We start from the raw sequence: 22,326 nt of genomic DNA, 5'->3' as shown, positions 1-22,326 counted from the left end.
CAAGCAAGATTTGGTATATTGAAAATAACATGGACAGAAGTAAAAATCAACAACTCTGTAACACAGTCACTAATGTCATTTCTTATATGTATTTTCTCCTTTTTTTTGAACTATCAAAATCAAAAGATTGTATCAGTAGCAGAACTAAAACCTTTGCCTGCATACCCAAGGTCTGAGAAAGCTTGCATTTTTAAAGGAAATAAATCTTTCATGTCACCTAGATGTTTGTGATGAGTTTCAATGTTTTTTCCTTCAAAAAAGTGCAAGTTTTTAAGTTCCTAAAATGTAATTTACTGGATTCCAGTCATTATAATGGCTTGCTAGTAACTTTTATTATATTTATTATATTCTCACTTAACAACAGTAAATGTGTATTATTTCAGCTTGTGACTATGAATGTTGCAGCCAAAAAAATGAAAGCTACCTATGTAAGTTATTTCATGTTGAGGCTAGGTAGGTACAGTGATGACTCATGTAAGTTCCTTTTCATTGAAAGTTCTTTTTTGATGCCCAAAATTATAATCTAACTTTGAAGTTAGATGATATTTTTCCTATATTCATACAGAAAATATGAATTATTATTTGAAGCATGTTTAAAAGTTCCAAAAGAGAAAATATTGTGATATGTGCTAGTAATCAACTACACAAATAAGTGATACATCTAAAATACTTTGAGGGCTAGGTTGGAAATGAAAAAAAAAGGTTCTGAACGTACTTTTTTGTTCTTGGAAACTGATATAGTACTCCTGGTTGCATTCTGAAAAACAGACAGTAGGGATTAGCTATTAAATGTCATTACTGGTTTTTTTTTTTAAACCCACTGATTTGTCCAAGTGTTTTGATGAACAGTGGACTGGAGTGGGGACAAGAAACAAGAAGGGGGAATGAGAGGGAGGGTTGTTGTTTTTTCTTAATATGCTGTATATCCTTTTCCTACAGAAGAACATCATACATTCTAGCTTTCCAATAGCTTCAGACAAAATAAATAGGTTATAAGAATTACATCTGTTTTAATCTCTCAAGTTTTCATAGCACGAGAGATTCTGTTTATGAAGGGAGCTGCCTGGATAACCAAACTGGACAAAGCAGACCTGATACCTTTATAGAAAATCTTCACACAAAAGTTATGTCTGAAAGGAAAGCAAAATTTCAGATTTTGTCAGCAAGTAAATTCCTGAGATATTTGTCAAGATTTATGGTTGCTTAAATCAGTGCAGCTAAGCTTTGCAGTTTCTATACACCGACCTCTGCTTGTCATAATAACTCCAGTAAGGAGCTTGGCAATAACATAAATGAAATACTCAAGGAATTGCCAAGCTTTGACTTTTCTCTAGCCGCTTTAATGGGTCCCAAAGGCCACAGACACTTTAAAGCTCTTAAGTCTTCTGTAAATTGCATGTGTGTTCCATGTCAGACCAGTTGGGAATTCAGGAACTATAAAGTTTGCTTGAAGCTATCTAAATTGAATATTTGTCTAAGCTTTTTTACTATATTAGAAATAAATAAATCATAATAAAGTATTCCTGTTTCAATGTTCGTTATGATAATGGTAGTATGATAATATCGTTTACTATTTTTTGAACTAGTTCAACATTTTTGGAATATAAAAGGAATCTCCGAAAATTACTTTTAATTGCCCAATTTTATTTCATTTTTTTCTACTGGGCATAGTTTTGTTTTTTAATGATAATGGAAAGTGGAGCAAAATAAGGTTGATATTTCCCATGTTATTCAATTTTACAGAGAATACACAGACAGACCTATATTATACACTTTTAGAAGTGGAATTAATTTATTTCATCATTTAGCAAAGTTCTCATCCTATAGAAACAAAACTAGTTATCTAACCATCACATTTTAACTTTTAAAATGTATTTTCAGAAACTTTTATAAAGAATAGTCATTATGGCTGGATCATGTAACAGAATATAGATTTTTTGCTATGGAGTTTCTTTGAACATTATTTTGATTATATATAATTGTTATTAAATTTAAAATTCTTGCTTTTATATTATAAAAGCTTTAACATTTCTGCTGTTGACTTGGTTACAGAAAATCTGCAATTATTTTCCATACAGTGTCAGTCTTCTCTATCTTCTCCTCTTTCCTCTGATCTACCATACCTTGGGGCATATTTTTAGCTATTATAGCAGTTTTGAGATTTTTATTTATTCTGAAATCTACCTAATCCTTTTTAGATGTGCCTTGTCCATTTCAATCCATTCTGCCTTATTCTGCATAATCCATAGATTTGCTATTATCATACCTGGCCAATTGTGTAGAAGCCATCCCATAGAACAAATGTGTTTCAGTAAAACACAGTTCTGTTCTATAGTTTGAATTCAAGTAGCCTAACTGAAAGCCCTATTTCACACAAAGGTATTGTGAACATTATATTATATAATAAAGAAAAAGTATGAATATTTTAGACAATTGAGTGGAAATAGTAGCACAAGGTGCATTTTCACATTATATTTAAGAGCAGCTGCTGCATGCTTCAGGCAAAAACTAAATGTTGGATCGATTCCAGTAACAAGAAAAGAAAATGTTGGCTACACAAATACGCATACTGCCTTACTTTTTTAGTAATATTGAATTTTTTACATTTCTCAAGTACTCCTCACTATTAACTGGTGGTTCATTTTTAAGTTTCAATACTAGTTAACTAGGAATTTAAAATATCTGTTAATGACCAAATTCAAGAAATTCATTACTCATTAGTTTGTGGTTTTATTCAGCTGTCGTGCTTTAATATGCCTATGGAAGGGAAGGGAAGGGAAGGGAAAGGAAGGGAAGAGAAGGAAGGAAGGAAGGAAGGAAGGAAGGAAGGAAGGAAGGAAGGAAGGAAGGAAGGAAGGAAGGATTTTGTTGCTAATTTAAGGTAGTTTGGTATGTTTGGTTCCATCACTCAAATGTGCATTTTTCACTTCTTTACATTAAAGACTCATACATTAGGCAATTCTACAAGGCAGGTGAACATCAATGTTTGTAATAGAAAAGCAATTATGTGAAGGGTAATTATGAAACGAATAATACCAACTGCTAAAGACTAGTTTAATTTTATATTATTTTTTAATGTATGATTACAACTGTCTTCAAGAAAGAACAAGTTGCTGGATTATACACTGAAGTTCACCCATCTTTCTCACTGTCATATTTTGATATTAAAACTGTTTAAAACATGTTCATAAGAAGAACATATTTTTATAAATAACATCTTGCACAATTGTAATGTATAGTCCTGAATAAGATTAAAACTGGAATCTGTCCAATATGATTATAAAATTCACTTTCCATCAACATAGGAAAGTCAGAAGGGAAAGGACAGAATTGTATACATTCTTCAACTAAAATAAAAACAAATAAATCAAGTTTCACTTCTACAGTCACGCTACATTTAATGGAAATAAAATGTATATTATAACATAATAATTAGAAATGTATATTCCAATCAATCATTAAAATCTGATTTCCTGATCATCATGCCTGAAAAACTGGAAATACTATAGACTACCCAAAAATTCAAAAAGAGTATGTTGACAGTAGATCTTTCAATTCTAATATTCCAATCTGATCATTTGAATGTTGAAGAGAATTCATTTTGAGGAAAAGAGCATCAGAATTGTTACCTATCACTTCATGTAGTGGAACTCTTTATTAACATTCTATTGCATTTTTAAAAACAATTAGTAAAGAAAAGAGTGCTTATGTTCTGTCAACTTCATTATAAAAATAAAATAAAAAGTGTTGATATCTTCATCTTATATGAACTGTTTTAAATGCTCCATATAAAGTCTCAAAACCAATTCTAAAAGACTGAATATCAGCAAGAGAAAAAAGTTAGTTTTTTTTAACAGTTCTTTGTCAATACAATTTCAGTGTTGACTGATCATTATAATAGACTTAAAGTTCAAAAACTATAAAAATAAAATAGCTTGTTTCCAAGATAATATAGTGATTCAAAGTCTCCTATTTATTTAGATGTATGACATTTTAAAATATTATGCTAAGTAGCTATTTCTATTGATAGGAGTTTGGTTTTTCTGATTTACAGTAATAGTTCTGCTTATCATTACTTCACGTATGCTGTATCAAAAACTCTTACTTTTCCACTATTATCAAATCTTTGAAAACTTCACATTTTTATGGAACTGTCTTAAAGCATGTTTATTGTAATTCTACTTAGAGCGGGTGATGACAAGGTCATGAAGCATGGTTTTCCCATTCTAAGTAGGGTCACAACTGGTGCACAAATCTCTCTAACACAGGTTTTATCTGCTGTTCTAGCAAGAACTATGAATTCAAAAGAACTCAAGTTATAACCACATCCTTCAAGGTCAATGCCACCCTATCAAGAGGCATAAATCATATTTTCTTTCAAAGCCACTGGTGGTATTAATGAAGCATTAATCATCTTCAAAATCCAGGAAATTATTTCTCCTCAATTGCCCAATTAAGCCAAAAGAGGCAGAAATCCAACCATATTTGACAGACAACACTTCAGACAGCTCCCTATCTACATCATGGGAGTCCCCCTTCCACGCACACAAAATTCTTCAGTAATTAGCAACATGATGCTCCATCGTTATCCAAGATGTTACTTAGCCTGGTAATGAAACATTCACCAACCTACCAGCTCAGAGAATGAACATCCACCTTCATCCTACAGCCAAAGTACAGATATGCACCACTATCACATATGCCAACTTAAGTCTTTGATACATTAATTTTCAGAATCATAACCTTGGTTTGCTCATAGCAATAGCATTTAGACTTACGTACTGCTTCACAGTGCTTTTACAGCCTTCTCTAAGCAGTTTACAGAATCAGCATATTGCCCCCAACAATCTGGGTCCTCATTTTACCCACCTTGGAAGGATGGAAGACTGAGTCAACCTTGAGCCTGGTGAGATTCGATCTACCTAATTGCAGGCAGCCAGCGGTCAGAAGTAGCCTGTAGTACTGCATTCTAACCACTGCACCACTGTGGCTCATACAGTATGTCTTATCTTCTTTGAAAATAATTCAGGTGTTCTTACAATAACTGAATTATCTGCGAAAAGAAAAGTGCATACAGTGTCATTTCTCTGAAAAACAAGGCTAATGTCACCGCAAGCACTCTTTAGAGATTTATATAGAATTTGTAAGGGGACATTGTACATCCTTTCTTTTACACCCTGATCAATTTGAACCATTTTCTTTAAGTATTCTATGAATCATCATGCATGTTATGTTTCTATCATGTACTGTATTCAGCAACTAGCTTTCAGTTCCTCATCTTCACAAATCATCCCATAATTTAAATCTATTAATTTTATTGTAAAATTTCTCTGATACATTTTTTTTTGAAACAAATTTTATTAATTTTAAAGACAAACAAAGCATCATTAGACATTAAAGACATTAAACCTCTTTCCATTATAAATTTTTACAAGGCAGATAAAACATTATTTTATACAATATAATTCTAATATATCCCATTTCCATTTAAATATTTTTTAACAAATTTCTCATTATTTCTCTTTGCTCTTATTCAATTACATTTCTTCTATATTTATCCATTTTATACTCATCATATTCATATTTCCCTCTGCCTTGTTTACAAATATTCTTCTCGCTTTCTCCCAAGGTTTTATTAAATCTCAATCAAACATACACACACAAAACACAAAAACATAAAACTTCTTTTTAAAAAGTAGCTTGGCCCCGGATTACCTCTCTTTGTATGGACTTCAATTAAATTCATGTTCAACTTATATGCCATTACCTATCTTATTACCCTTCTATATCTTCATTATAACTTCTCCCCGCTTTCCACTCTTCTTAATTCTATTTTATTTGTTTCATCTTAATTTAAATCATTATATTTGTATCTTTTGTCTATTCTTTTCCAATTATCCATTTATCTCATTCATATTAGAAAAAAAAAAATTCTCCTACAATCACTAATCGAAGTATGATGCCTTTCCATCGCTCCCCTAAATTAACATTTAAGGTAACACCTAGTTCCCTATCTAATTCTGCTTAGTACATTCTACTTACTAAAATAGTAAATACATAAAGTAATTAAATATATAATTAAACATTAAGTCTCATAGCATTCCAATTATCTATCTCAAAAACAAATACCATAATAATAAGTTCATACACACATCCACACAATAGTCAATTAAACTTTATACTTAAACTAAGTATTTTAAACATTCCTTTTAATATTTTATTAAATCTTAAAATCTATCATTATTAAACCTTTAATGTTTTAATCTTTACTTAAATCTTATAAAATTCTAATTTTCTATTTCTAATACAAATACTACAATACTATCATGTACCTTGCAGAAACATTTTGGAACAAAGTTATGCATTACCCATTATCCCTAAAAAAAGATTTCTTTTCCACATCTTGTTTCATACCTTTGTGGCTTCCCCCCCCCCCCCTTTTTCCTTCCTATCTTATCCCATCTGGTCTTTTTACCCCCTTAGCTTCCCCTCTCTGTTGTATTTCTCTTTTCTTTTGCTTTCTAACATTGTATTGATTTTGCATCTTATTTTTCTCTTTCTTGGATGTTTTTTAAGTCTTATGTCCTTTTTAATCAACTTTGTAAACTCATTAAAGATGGCTTCTTCTTCTTCTTCTTCTTCTTCTTCTTCTTCTTCTTCTTCTTCTTCTTCTTCTTCTTCTTCTTCTTCTTCTTCTTCTTCTTCTTCTTCCTTCTCCTCCTCCTCCTCCTCCTCCTCCTCCATTAATTGCTGTGTTTGTTGATAAGTGGCAAGCGCCATTTCTAAAAAGCGAAAAATTTCTCTCACACCGTCTTTACCTTCTTTTTTTATTTTACCATATTCCTCTCTCAGTTCATCAACAGATAAAGCCATTATAAACCTTTTCTTCTTCTTTTTCTCTTCTTCTTCTTCTTAAAACAACCAAGATAATTCAAAGCTTGAAACAATTCCCCAAAATCCCAAAGTCATCAAACAATCCAAACAGAGCACAAAGTTCTTCACACTTTTTCTTCCTGGGGTAATATCAATTGGCAAGGGGAAAAAAAAACCAATCTGTATTTTAAAGTCTTATTGCAATTAACTTCCAATCTCAAAATCTTCCAGGCATCTCCTCCAACAAAATCTTAATAAAAATTTTCCTTTTGTCCTCTCCCTTCCCACTTATAACAGAAAGCTTTAAATTTTTACCTTCTGTAAAATAGCAGGGTTTTCAATATCCATTTGTTAAATCCATGTGGAAGGAGAGTAAACTTTCTCTTTAAGCACTTTCACTCGCCGCTTGTAAATCTCTTCTGGAAACAAAGTATCTTTCAAAAAATCAGGATTTTCAGGATAATACTTGTATCTTATAGTCCCAGTTCAGCCAAAAAACTTTCGCTTCAGAACTTTCTCCTTCTTCCTCCAGCACAATCTTGTCCAGCTGTCAGCTTCTTTGTGGCGGCCATTGCTGACCGCCGCTCCACCGCCTTGAGAAAAGAGGGTTAAGCCGGGTGGGGAAGGGGTCTGCGAAAACCCCAACCCCCTGTCCAGATCCCTCCTATCTTCGGCTGCCTCTACGGGGCAACCTTAGCCTCCAAACCCATCCGGATCGGAGGCACCAAGACGGGGATCACGAATCCCTGCCGCTGCCGAAGCCAACAAACCGGAAGTCCCTCTGATACATTTTTAACAACTTGTTCAAGATAAAAAAAAAATCTATGCATCTGTTTCATGAAGCCATATCACATTTTCCAAAAGTTCCTTATAACCTTCCCTATCCTATTGACTAGAAATCTGCCAAGTAGCTTCTCAGGCCAGCTTAATCTCCCCTGTAGCATTTGTATTTTTTCTTGCACATATATGTACCATCACATGTTAAACAAATTGCATAACCACTCCCTATGCTAATTTATAAAATGTACACCTGTAACCATACTATTTTTCAGCATCGAGATATCATTTATCATTTTCATTGTTAGTTTTTAACTTAGAGAGAAATAAGTACAGAATTCATTTTAATTCTATTCTTCATCATTACAATTATCATACAAATCTCTAAAAACGTACTTCCAGCATTCCCTCAATTCAATTTCATTACACATTATTTAATGGTTTTTATTGTTAATTTCATTCAGCCAGATGGAAGCTCCTTTTCACCTACTTCCAAAACATTTATTTCCATTAGAATTGCTATACTTTAATCCTAATTGTTCCCTGCTCTCTTTGACAAAACATTGAATTTACTACATATTATGCTTTACATTCAGAATTACAATATGACCATAGTATGTCATACTAGTAGGATCATTAATGTTAACTTCCACCACCCGTCCTGGGTTTAGTCACTGCACAGAAAGCATTTTGGTGGTGTAAAGAATGAGTACATTAGATGAAAAACTCAGCCATCCCTTGTAAAATGTCCAGCCCTGGCTTTAGTCACTACACTGAAAGGATTTTAGTGGCATAAAGAATGAGTAAACTAGATTAAAATCTTAGCCATCAATTTTCCATGTTAATTGACCTTAAAAAAAACTACAGATCTGTTTTAGCAACCAGTGTCCTGTTTTATTCCAACTATGTGGATATCATTTTATGAAGAGAGGATTTTTATGCAACCTATCAATTATGAAGTATACATAGAATAACTAATGCATCTTGAGACATTTAAATATAATGAATAAGGCATGAACTGATTTTGTTTTAAATGGAAAGCAAACAAACAAACAAAAATAGTGAATGTGACTCTTTAAAAGAAATACTAGAAGAAAAATGGTGTTTTACCCTGGGTTTACTTTATAAGTTCTGCAGTCTATTCTACCATTTCATTCTGTTGACTATGCAAACCTAACCTTAGTTTAAATAATGTTATTATGTATAGGTGACATACATATAGCACTGGACATACAGGCTTTTCTCTCAGAGACAATTATGCTAAGAATGATTTAAATGATGGATATATGTGTTGGAGGGAACAGTCAACTAGAATGGTCCAGTTTAACTAACAAATACATCATATAAATTCAGTGTATTTATAAATACTGAGAATAGATTTTGATTATTTGTATAAATAATAAAAAGTTATGATGGAAATGAGCTACCCAAATATGAAGCCTATAAACAAAAATAGTATCAAAAACCTTATACTTAAGAACATATTTGAATTTCATATAAAACTAATGGGTTGGTTTGGAGGTAAAAATTGATCTAAAATTAAAAGGAATTTGCATTATTTATAAAACACTGGTTCTACCTGAATACATATGTTTTAATTGCCTTGGATTACCAGAGTCCCAAGCTTTTGTTTATGGTTAGCTGGGAATTTTAATACCAATAGTTCAATATATCTAAGAAACAGGTTGGGAAACATGAACTAATTTTAATATGCGTATTCGAAATTCTGTTGCACCTTTAGAATCTGTTCCCTAATGAAGCATGTTGAATATATGAAGAATAAAAGTTAACTTACTAGCATGACAGGTATGTTGGAGCAAGTAGTGTGTGATTGTTTGTGTGTATATGTATAATCCTATGGCTGTAATATTTTGAATTCTCCAGACATAGTGTCTTCCAGATGAATGGATTTCCAGTTCCCAAAATTATTAGTGTTAATCATGCTAAATAGAGATTACCTGAAATTTCTGATAGTACAAGTAGAAAGCATTCATAATAGATAATGGAGCCTAAATAGGCTATGTGAATGATCAGTCTGATTTTAATGTTGGTAACCTTCAAACTACAGCTCAGGACACAATTGTGTTTACATACTTCAACTTGTTTTGGTAGAATTGTAATTTAGTAAAATTAAACCACTCCATTATTTCATAATGTCTTGACTAATCACTTTAAGATTAGACCACATTTCACTTTCTCCTATTTAAGAGAGTAATATGTCTGTATGCCTTAGTCAAGCAAGCACAAATGTTAAGTAATTTACAAGATAACATTAGAGACTGTTATAAGTGACATATTCTAATATGCGATTGAAAACCAGCTTCCCTTTGTACATTTGATCAATTGCCAGATGGTAGCTTTTATCACATTTATTCAATCTGAAATATACATACTAATTACATTGAACCTTTTCATTTAAGTCTTGATTACTGTCTCCAGAGAAACCAGGAATGAATCTGTCAGTGGCACCCTAATATGGATGCAACCTGGTAATACTAAGTCTAATACATTTTTCCCAGTAGTATGATGAGACAGGGACAATTAATCATGCTGGGAAAGAAGTACGGAGAGGGTAAGGAAATGGCATGAACCAATGACTAACTTGCTTATTATTATTATACATATAAAAATCCTTTAGAAAATCACACTCAGTCTTGAAAAGCTTATGAACCAAATCAACATGATTAGAAGTCCATTTAGTTGTTCTAATACTGAATAGTAAGGCAGAAGGAGGAAGGAAGGAAGAGGGAAGAATGATTATAGTTGCCAAAATTTTGGATTAATTTGGTTAATGGAAATTCCTATAAATAGGCTACAATTAAATATAATTCTAATGGTATTACAAATTAACTGGAAATCGTATGTTAAACCATGAATTTAATTGTTAAAATAAATCAATGTAATTTTATTATAACTAAAAACAACTTGGTTAAAATGTATTGCTGCTGAACTTATCCTTTCTTATCCTTGTGATTCCCATTCACTCCACATGTATAAACCAATATTTTAAATGGTAACCACTGGCAGCAATGGAGATATCTTTTAAAAATAATAAGAGAAACTTCTTTTCTCTCATGTGGTGGCAAGTGGTTGGAATGCAGTATTGCAGGCTGATTCTGCCAACTGCCAGAAGTTTGATCCTGAATATCTCAAGGTTGAGATTCAGCCTTCCATCCTTCCAAGGTTGGTAAAATGAGGACCCAGATTGTTGGGGGGAAAATATATGTTTAGATAGGGCTATAAAGCACTATCGAGTGATATATAAGTCTAAGGGCTATTGCTGTTGATCCATTAGAACTCAGAATGCTTGTGAATAAACTTTAAAAGGGGGGCAAGATACATGGTATGCATTCAACATATCTGGTTCAATTCTCAGAGTACTTTCACCATTCTGCGGAGAAAACATTTTCTTCATTGTTCATGCCCTAAAGTATGATCTGCTTTTCTTTTATTAGTAATTAATTATTTCATATCTTCTTTTCTGGAAATACCAAGGTTTAGATAATTTAATATCCTTCAGAAGTTTTGGATTTAAATTTCAAGTCAGTCCCAGACAAATGGCTATGACAAGAGATTGTGGGAACTATAGTTTAAAATTTATGGAAGGCACCAAATGCCATATTTCTGGATCGATTTCTATTTGTGTCTTGCTCATGATACCTACAATTGCTCATTATTTTATTTCAAATTCATTTATTCAACTTAGTTACCACCCATATCTAACCAAATCTATTTTAATCCTCTGTTGCCACTATAATTGTTTCCTTGTCTACTTGTAAATTAGAAATAGTTTAATAAAACCTGTGAATCCACAGAGGATTGTGACAAACAGCACAGAGTATAATTTATGTGCATTATATTTTAAATGATTTCCACACATTAGAAAATAAGAGATGAAAGCAAGATAGTTTCCACTGAAAAATATCCTTTTGTCAATTATAAAAATCAGACAATGAGCTGACCACTTTAAAGCATTAAAGCATATATTTTCATTGTAAAATTTCATTATGTTAATTAAAAATATAATTGTATTATGCTCTAATTAGTAGAAGAATTTCAAATACTTGTGAAGAAGCTGATTTTTTTTCCAGAGAACCTTTTTAATTAAAATGCATTTCTATGGCATGGCCTTTAAATAAAAAATACTCTGATAGAACGTCATAATCTATATGTAATATAAGCGAGATAGAGATACCGTATATGCCGGCGTATAAGACGACCCAGCGTATAAGACGACCCCCCCAACATTTCCACTCAAAATATAGTTTGTTATATACTCGCCCCTCTTCCGCACGCCTTCCACTTTTGCACTTTTTTTTTTGAGGCACTTTTGTGCACCGTGGAAAACGAATCCGTGAAGCCGAAAGGAGCAGCCAGCCTTCTCCCAGCTCCCAAGAAAGCAGAGCTCGCACCGCCGGGCTCCGCTGAGGTATCCGGCTGGGGCTGTCAGGAGTTGTTACGCTGGCGCGGCTCAGCGGCTCCAGTCCTGCGTTGCCTCGGGAAGGGAAGGCAAAAGGAAGAGCCGCGGTGGCGCTTTGCAATGGCAGCAGCGGCTCCTGGTTTTGCCTTTCCTTCCCGAGGCAACGGGACTGGAGCCGCGCGGAGCCGCGCCAGCGGTAACAACTCCTGACAGCCCCAGCCGGATACCTCAGCGGAGCTCGGGCGGTGCGAGCCTGGTTCCTTGGGAGCTGGGAGAAGGCTGGCTGCTCCTTTCGGCTTCACTGGGATTCGTTCCACGGTGCACAAAGTGCCTCAGCCGCGGGCAGCCGCAGTGCTTCCCAATTACTATTTGCCGGCGTATAAGACGACCCGGCATATAAGACGACCCCCCCCCAATTGGAGGCATGTTTTTCAGGGCAAAAAAGTCGTCTTATACGCCGGCAAATACGGTATGTCTGAAACCATTTTGGAGTATGGCTCCAACTGACATATAAAATATAATGTGAAAAATGGCCCAAGACATATTTCTTCCTAAAGTGAGATGCATGATACCTCAAGTGCATGGTCTAAAGATAAATAGATTGATAAATAAAATAAATTTAAATCTTGATGGACATTGAAGGATATTTGACACCAGTGACTATTTTTCTAAACTATGATTTAAATCCTTAATACTGATGATATTTAATTGTTCTAATTTCCAGACAATCTATCAGAAAGCATTGATGATGAGAAAGCAAGAGCACTGATGTTACCTAGTTTGGGTAATGAAACATCTGTAAGAAAACAACCAAACTCAGAGAGTACCAAGGACCCTCCCTACTTTATCTTTTTATGACTTTTGCCTAAAATAGAATTTTTGAAAGGAATTGTAGCCTCTCACAAAGAGTTGTCTGGAAATTTTTATTTGTTATTTTTTATTTTCAGAAGTTGTCTGGAAGTTGAATCATGGTAATTGGAATTCTTTTATTTTCCTGTTGGTTCAAAACACTTCACTGCCTATCTAAGTAGCTTCTTCATCAGCGAAAGTTGTTTGGGGAAACCCCATGTGTGCCCTCCAGGGAGATTTCATTTCTCACCCAATTTGAATATGCTCCTTAAGTGAGTAGGCAGAGAGTTGTAGGGATTTTAAGTCCTAAGATGAAAGGGTATTAACGGTGGCTCCCTGGTGAACATGTCGTGGTCTTAATTTTCCTGGAGATTGATGAAAAAGTAGCATAAAAAATGGGGAATAGGTTGTGTCTGAGAGCTCCACTTCTGTAAAAGAAGCTTTTCCATTTTGGTATAAATGTATTCCTTCACTCCTCCTCAAATTGTTTGAGAGAAATAGTTCCTAGCAAGTCTCTCAGGCTGCCCGGAAAAATAAGATTGTGATAGAAAAATGAATATATTTACTAAGTATCACATACAAAGTCTTAAGAACAGAATATAATGTTAATATAAAAAAATGAAGAAATAAACTGATAATAATGTTTGTTTCCTTTAGTATATTAAGTTTATTAACCTACCTAATATAATAATAATATCTGACTTTATATCTGTGAAAAAATGCAAAGTCAAGAATAAAATGGCAGCATGAAAATAGGAGCCAATAAACTGATAATAAATTTTGTTTTCCATTAGTATATTAAGTTTATTAAACTGCTGAACATAAAGGTTATATGAAATAATATCTGACTCTACATCAATTAAAATATTCAGCATACTGAAAAGAAGATTATAAGCTTGAGTTATAGTTTGAAAGACTCAAACTATACTCATTCTACTTGAAAAACTGATCTCTAAAAATTGCATGAAGGCTGTGTTTTATTATCAGAAAAATTTGAATCCAGTGAGGAGGAAAGCTCTTTTCTTTGCAAACTTTTAGCTAGATAACTTTGTTTTTGTCCTGGCTCAGTGAGAATGTTCTCTATATCAATCCATTCTTTTGACAATACATAATGAATGTATTCATATTGGATCTACATCTGTACCTATATCATATATTTATATTATCTATATCTTGTGTAGATCTATCTATGCTTTATCTGCATTAGTCTATAAAGTCTATACTTTCTATATGTATTTATATTTATATACTTTGGAGGGGGGATTTTTCAAAATTCTTCCATTTTTGCTGTTGTACAAAAGATGAACCCTTTTCAATTTTATTTTTCAGTTATGTGAACTTGGGGGAAAATGTTCCATTGGTAACTATGTCATTTAGAAATGTACATGAATATAGAAAGCAAGCGGTTTCAAATCTATTAAATATACAACTAACATTTTATGCAGATGATAATTATCAACACTCTGATGGGAAAGGAAATGGGGACACATTTAATTTCTATTTGCAAGCAAATGCTTCTCCTCTTTCCCCACATAATTCCATACATATTTATTTCCTGAAAGTTGCAGGCTTTTATGTGTACTCACCCTCCTACTTTTACCCAAATTATTGCGGTGTGTGTGTGTGTGTGTGTGTGTGTTTGTGTGTGTATGAGAAGAACCAAATCAAAATCTATCTTTAATTCACCCTGAAGAATATATCAGGGAAGTACTAATTGTATAAGATAAAAGATAACCGAAAGTGCATTTACTTTTTGTAATTCACTCAAGGGATTAGTCTTCTATCAGAAAACTGCAACAAGATAACACATTGTTCTGTGCATAATACATTCCTGTATGCTTAATGGTTTGACAACAGTGATTGCATTTTAGTTTGCCATATGTTATTTGTAAAGCTTTTTTTAAACTTCAGTTTCAGCTCATATTTTTGACGGTACCATACTAAAATAATTTAAATGGTAATAATTAATTTTAACCATCTAAACTCCTGTGTTTTATAGAGATTAATAATTTAATCCAGGTCCATTGGATGTGCTCTCACACTGAAAAATGAGAAAGATGATTGCATTATATTTCCCTCAAAAGAAGAGTTATATAACTTTGGGGTTCCCTTTGAGTCTTCATAGGCAGCTTTTATCTCAAGGTAGGCCAATGACAGTTTTCGCTTGGGGATTAGCTGTAATCATGCTTTCCCAGGAATGTATAGCTTCAGGACCCTAGATATTAATATCTTCAAAATCTGATTACTGCAATTTATTCCATGGACGTTCCTTAAAGATAGCACAGAACTTGCAGCTAGTATAATGTATATGTGTGTGTGTGTGTACGTATTTACCTTCAGGTAAATAGGATGATTTAGTACCTAGTTTCAAAATACATCTCTAGCCTTTTCCAATGTATTAATTAGAGTCTATAAAATCCAAACAGCTTCCATTGCAAGTATTAGAAAATACTTTTCCAATACCATCAAACCCATATTTTAATATGTGGATGCTCTGATTCTGGTTCCATCTATGTGGCTTGTAGTATGTTGATTAGGAATAAAGTCTTCTTATTAGCACTGTCTAATTTTCAGAGCTGTTCCAGGATAAATACACTTATGCACCATATTTTCTTGTTTTAAAACAGCTACTTAAAATGTTATTATTTATCCAGGCATTTGTGGGATTGCATCTGTGGCAGTATCAGACTGTTTTTGAAGAGAATTTTGTTTTTATACCATGTATTTAGATATATCCTATTAGTACATATATTTAATATACATTTTACGTGTGTTTTAATTGCCTTTGAGAGGACAGATTACATTATTATATTTTGTTTTTTCCAATTATTTTCTTGTTGCTTTTCTGTGTTCTATTGTAGAATCCTTCATGAATAGGACAGGTATAATATTGATAATAATGACAACAACAATAACAACTAGAACAATAAAAAATAATTATACCACCTGAATTACTGGGGCATCTTTGATGTTGATTATTTTGTAATTTGATGAAGAACTGACACCAAACATGTTGTATTAGTGAATGACTTTCTTGTGAAGCAAGAGTAGAGGAGGTATTGTTGAAATTTCAGTTCTGGAACACAAGTCCTAGAGCTTGGAGCCAGGCAGCTTTTATTGGCAGCAATTTGTGTCTTGTCTTCTTGGCTTTCCTTCTTCTCAGTTGGGCTTAGTGTTCCATGTTGTCATAGCATTCTTTGATCTGTGAGAACAAGCAGCAAAAACAAATACAGGGTGAATTTAGGACAAGAACAATTGGCATTGTAGCAGCCAGATGCTTATATCTTTGTTCTCTAGGGGTAACTGGAGGGAGTGCCAGTTGGTCTATAAACAGTATTATGAAGTGGCAGAAGTGGTCATGGCAAGAACAGTTGTGGAGTATTGTAACTTATATTGTGAGCTGGTAAAAATAGGAACTGTGCAGAAGTTCCCTTAGCTGTATTATCTCTGGCTTCAGAAATATGATCTCATATGCTGCTATTTATGATAGGAATTCCACACAACATCTCATATATATTCTATGGATTAGTTCAAGTAAAAAAGGTAAATAAAGGCATGCATTAACCAAATCATTACCGAAATGAAGGGGAATCTTAAAACCCATGATGGAAAAGTTATTATGAATCTTTCTTTTCAACTTTGGATAATAGGTTTAATATATATTGTCACATAAATGGAGTATGAATAGTGTAAGGTTGAAGGAATCGTCCTCCCCAGACAATCCCATAGTTGATTTGCTATTTCTTGTCATCATTGCTATTTCTTGTTCATTCAGCTTTTTTTCTCCCCGTCTTCTGAACATTTGAAAGGATGTTTTACTACCATCTGCTTTAATACAAGTAATAGTCCCTGCATAATGCATATCCCTGATAAAATACAGTCCTGGGTGTTACAAACAACCATATTATATTCAATAAAATAGGGGCATAGTTCTCCTTCAGCCTTTGTGGCAACAAGGAACAGGAGATAAGATATGAAGCTATAAGAATGATAAAAGTAACATGCATGTATTTCAGATTGATTGATGGAAACAAACCAATACCTTACACCGTATGCAGGATTTAAGGATTACTCTTAAAGAGAATTTTTGGTTGCAATACTCAGATGTTACAAAATATACATAGCAATTTTCAAACTAATTCCTAAAATTAATTCCATGCATGTAACCATTAGCATAATGTCTGTATATTTTAATAGTATCATTACAGAGTTGAAATTTTGTTAAATACAAACAAATACTTTTTAACATTATATGATCTCTAACATGGCATCCTCCTGGATGGAAGAGGATAGAGATCAAACATATCTAAGAAATGCCAAGTGTAGAAAGCTGCCTTTAAGCCTAACAGACAAAATACAAGTTTTGGTACTTGAGAACAAAAATAAATGGTCAATATGGCAAGTTTTTCAATGTAAAATAACTGATAGATTATTAACAGCTATTTGAATTTGTTCCAGCATAAATCAGAAGACTGCTTTAAATTCAAAAGTTGAGAATGAACCATATTCTTTAGGGCTGCATTTATATTTATCTGGTTCAATTCATGCAGATTCAGTCAACTCTGGGACTTGCTCAGCTATACTCTCCTTTTTTATTTCTAGAGAAGGAGGATAGAGATGACAAAAAGAATACATAAAGAATTCCCACTGATTCATTCCTATAAATTATGTATTATGTAGAGTCTATTCTACTGATTCTATCTGATCCCCAATTCTCACCTCCTTATTTTTGCTTCTATAAATAACCATGGATAGATATTCAGTTATAGAAGAGTGAAGACAGAACTAGAGACCTTTCCCTTTTACTAACTTCTGATAGAAATTTTTCTTCTTTTTCTTTTTGTCCTGCTTTTGTATTGTGATGTCCAGAGGGCTGTATCAGTCTGGGACTACAAGCACTGCTGTATTGGTGATAAGAAAAGAATAGGGAAATAACTCCTCTGTGAATTCTTAAAATGCCATATTCCATTTCCACATACACACAAAGAAAATCCCTCATGTTATTTTAAATTTCAGTGTCAATACTTGGGTCATTTCATACCTTCATGAATAATCTACCTTTTTGTTATTTTTTTCTCACTAGATCCCAATACTTTGGCTGGAAGAAATGTACCTGATCATGCTGTTATAGGAGGGATAGTAGCTGTTGTTGTCTTTGTCACATTATGCTCTATAATTCTTCTTGGTCGATATCTGGCAAGACATAAAGGTAGGATGGATTTAATCAAACTGAAGTTAACTTTTATCTTCTTTTCTTGGTCCCATGAAAACTCAGCTCGATAAGGAAGCATTAGAATTTTTTGTTTGTGGAAGGTCCTTGTTTTGATCCTTGTGGTGTCTGCAAAATCTATTAATTTTACAGATGGATTATCTGTGGCAAAATAATATCTAGTAATTTGTCCAAGGTCATTCTGGAAGTCAGTGACTCAGAGGATCTGACAAGAGCAATTGCAGTAGAGATATTAGTTTGTGCAATGCAACAGACTTTCATGTTTGTATATTTACTTGTTTTTTTTAAAGGAAGTTTATTGTATCAAGCTTTTGTATAAAGTATATGAACACCCAAACACTCACTAGCAATTATAAATTGTTGTGCTGAAATATGTGTTGAAAAAGTCATAATGAGAAAAATACCGATTATTAAATTCCAAAATCATTATACTTTTTAATCTTTCCAGAAAAAATATACTATCATTCAGAGATATGTGAAAATGAATGAGTGAACTTTGTCATTTCAGTCCATGACTGGCTTAGCCAATTCTGACCATCAAGACAGTTTGCTTCACTTTTATTTACAGTGATCAAAAGATGCATTTTTTTTTAGTTTATTTAAAAGTTATTTTACATCTTTTGATTTTTTTTCTCTTTTAGATATTTAAGTTTTGCTTTTTATAACCATGGATAGAATGTTTCATACAAAATTCAACTAAACAGTTTTCTATTGAGCTTTTTGTATGATTATATAATATCTCTAGATACTTACATTCAAAACATGGTTTGGAGCTATTAATATTGTATCCCATAAATAGCTACTTAAGAGTAAATTCATCTAAATGCTGGATAGTGATTTCCTTCTAGTATAGAATTGTATAATGGATTTTAATGCATTTTATTTAACATTTTTAACAGAAGAATGTAACAAAGGCAATATTGCTTTTCTGTCATGACAGTAGTCCGTTTAAATCAGTGAGACTTCTTTACAAGGGCATAAGTTCAATTGGAAAACCTGAATGCAACTTTTAATTCCTAATAAGCAAATCAGACAAGTTTATAAATAATTTTTCACTTTAAACAGATAACCTGAATTAAGAATCTCTTCCTTTTCATGCGTGGAAGGATGACTATTCCCTTAATTGCTGCAATGGTTCAAGAACAAAATGTTATTACTATTTTTAGTTTGGTTCTCTGCTTGTTGAGGTTATCATAAGCATATTATTCAGATTCATGATAGAAAGTTCATTGCGGAATCTTAGAAAAATGTATGGTAGAATGCTATGTAGACTTCAACCTGGTCCACACTCAGACCAATTCATTTTCTGTTAGAAAATCCCATCTCTAAGCAATATCAATATTGCCTGTATCTCTAACATTTGTCTTTTAATCGCACTGTTTCCTACAGGAACATATTTAACAAATGAAGCTAAGGGAGCTGAAGATGCACCTGATGCAGATACAGCCATTATCAATGCAGAAGGCAGCCAAGTTAATGCAGAAGAGAAGAAAGAATATTTCATATAGATGCAGACTTAAGATTCTTTGAACACCACTACTCACAAGGCTGACTCTTGGAGAAAACTGGCTCTCATCTTTCTGAATTAATTTATCATGTCTCCTTCCTACTCTTGTTAAAATGCATAGTTGCTCTCAGTTGCCAGTTTGTACCAACAATCAGCCATGAACATAATTTTTCTTTAATTATGATACCATTCATAATGCAGGACATTTCTTATTGCCTAATCATCATATCCATTGCTCTTTTAACATACAGTGCTTGAATATACAGCCTTAACAAATTTAATCATCTTCTATTTGGTTCTTCTACATTTTAAAGAAAGTGTTTCTATTCTTTTAATATGGTCCTTACCTATATTGCATCAGACCATTTTCATAGCAAATGTTCTTAGGTGAGGACCTAAATATACTTACATAAACCATTACAAGTAAGATTAGAGGTTTACAAAGAATGTTTTATATATCGTCTGTAATTCAAAATCAGCCGAGCATTGAAACATTATGCCCTAAGAAACACTAATGAAATCATTCTACTATAATTTCTTGTGTGTTTGCAAATGGCAGCAAAGGAGTATGAACAGACTTTTATTTAATGAAATACTGGTATTAAAAGCAACTTTTGTGTGGTAATCAACACCATACACTCCTTCTACACAGAATCCAAGGTGATGGATTATGTAGCTCCATTTTGAAAATGGTTGTCCAGCTCTTTTACTGCTCCTAGAATCGTAAAGACTTCCATATATATTTCTATAATTTGTATTCCTTTTAATTTATTTGCTTCATGTGGGTCTATCTGCCTACTCAATTGAACATGCTCATGGGGCAAAACTGCAAGGCATTTTAATATCTGTATATAGTGCATATAATAAATCCAATTAAACATTATTTGATACATATTTAACTTTTGGGGCTGTAGGTAAGTCAGTCACAAGTAAGCATTTTCTAATGTCCATTATATCCCTTTAGATATAACTTAAATTAATATTCTGAGTAGATAACATGTATTAGTATTTTTTGTCTGTATGTCCTAGCACTGTTCAGCAACAAATTTTTCTAGTTCCAATTAATTTCTCTTTGTTATACAATGGAAGCACAATGTTATATGGAAAGTAGTTTTAAGCTAACAACCAGTGCACAGCCTCAGGTTTTGTCTTACAACCACATTAATTATTAAATATTAAGTTACTAAAAAAATCAATATATAATTTGGCAGTTCCAGAGCTGCTTATCAATGTTGGATTTGCCAAACCCCAAACAGAAAACGTTACAACAACAACTCTCTATGTTTTGTGTATATGGTAAATGACTAATCCTTTATATTAAATTTCTGTCTATGCATTTTGTGAGGTACAAACTTATGTCACGGTGAATGATCAAGAATATATGCCATGCTTTTAGCTCCACAGTAAAAATCTCTCTTTGATATTATGTTGGGCATGGGGCAAAAGGACAGCTTAGAACAATAATAATTTTTTTAAAAAGGTCTAATCCAAATAAAGTATTCCTCTTCCCGACCAAAAAAAACGGCAACAACAAATAAATAAAAATAAAATAAATGAAAAGAACCAGATGAGCTCTTACTTCCTGGTTCCATGTAAACATAATTGATTAAAATAGTAGAAATTCTTATTTATCTCCAAAGCACTGCAAACATTTTTTTAAAAAATAAGACAAAAAAGAGGAATACATTCTATATAGAAACTATACTGATGAAGTCTAAAAGCATAATGGCCTATTGTAAAGAATTAAGTCCTGGGTTTATTTTTTGTGTGGGGAATAGAAGGAGGGTGGGTAACATTTGAATATGGCATCATGTGTCACAGTCAATGGAAATCAAAGGTATTGTGTCAGATTATTTATCCGAAGGCTATACACCTTTTAAGGACAATAGTAGTTTTTAAATTGTTTTTGTTAGAAAGAAAAAAAAATTACTTTGTTAATTTCAATGAGAAAAAAAGAGCGAGCGAGCGAGCGAGAGACCATCAATCAAGCAGCACTTTTTCAAAGTATACAGAACATAAATAATATGATGTGGTTGAGTGTTAACATAATAAATCATATACAGTATGATATTTTAAAGAAATACGTCTGCATTGATGTGATTGCATGCTTGTTTTTTACAGTTCATTCAAAAATCTGTGGAAAAAAATGCAATAATATGATAATCTAGTATGGTAATTTGAAAGAATCAGGTAGAAGTACTAGACACATTGAAGCTAGTATAGGTTTATAACATAGTCATGTTTTCAAAAACTGGTTTGTAGAACTAAGGTAAGGGCCAGCAATGCATTTAAACGTGTTGGGGTGCCTTGCTGTATTAGGATTATGTTTACTAAAATTATATGCCTACTGGTGTTATATTTACACATTCATAAATTTTCTCAATTCTATTATGTTTAAATTATATAGAAATAGTTTATCTACTTATTCATCCCTATGAAGTAAGATTTCTTTAGGCATCTTTCAATGTAAACATTTCAAAATGTTTTGTCACTATAGGATACAGAAAACACTGGAATTCTGCAACAGATAGGAATTAGACTGTTAAGTTTTGCTTGTATAGATTTAAAAAAATCTTTCCTTGCACATCGAGATGTACAGCAGACTAAAAGGCAATGAGAAAGTCCACCAGAATGAAAAATCACTGTCTATCATCACTTTCTAGCACCCAG

At 32.9% G+C, this 22,326-nt stretch overlaps 1 protein-coding gene and 1 long non-coding RNA gene across 4 annotated transcripts in view; one reads left to right on the top strand and one right to left on the bottom strand.

Moving 5' to 3' along the window:
- Positions 1–21,737, top strand: part of CADM2 (cell adhesion molecule 2) — a 384,704-nt gene extending 362,967 nt beyond the window's left edge. For all 3 annotated transcript variants that reach the window (XM_026664092.2, XM_087966630.1, XM_087966629.1), the window contains 2 exons: positions 18,003–18,128; positions 19,539–21,737. In XM_026664092.2, coding sequence (XP_026519877.1) covers positions 18,003–18,128; positions 19,539–19,657 — 245 coding nt within the window. In that variant the 3' untranslated portion in view covers positions 19,658–21,737. The remainder of the gene's footprint in view (positions 1–18,002; positions 18,129–19,538) is intronic.
- LOC148130453 (uncharacterized) lies at positions 715–17,996 on the bottom strand. The gene is made up of 3 exons (XR_015749810.1): positions 17,730–17,996; positions 15,866–16,121; positions 715–757 (listed from the first exon to the last, which is right to left on the bottom strand). It is a non-coding gene; the product is annotated as an uncharacterized LOC148130453 (long non-coding RNA).
- Positions 21,738–22,326: the final 589 nt, after the last annotated feature.

This window comes from Notechis scutatus, chromosome 5 (genome assembly GCF_049901735.1).
Source record: "Notechis scutatus isolate UNSWTSFEM ecotype Mainland chromosome 5, rNotScu1.2, whole genome shotgun sequence".
Classification (NCBI taxonomy): domain Eukaryota; kingdom Metazoa; phylum Chordata; class Lepidosauria; order Squamata; family Elapidae; genus Notechis; species Notechis scutatus.
Note: the sequence above shows the minus strand (reverse complement) of the source record. Positions and strands in the feature narration are given on the sequence as shown.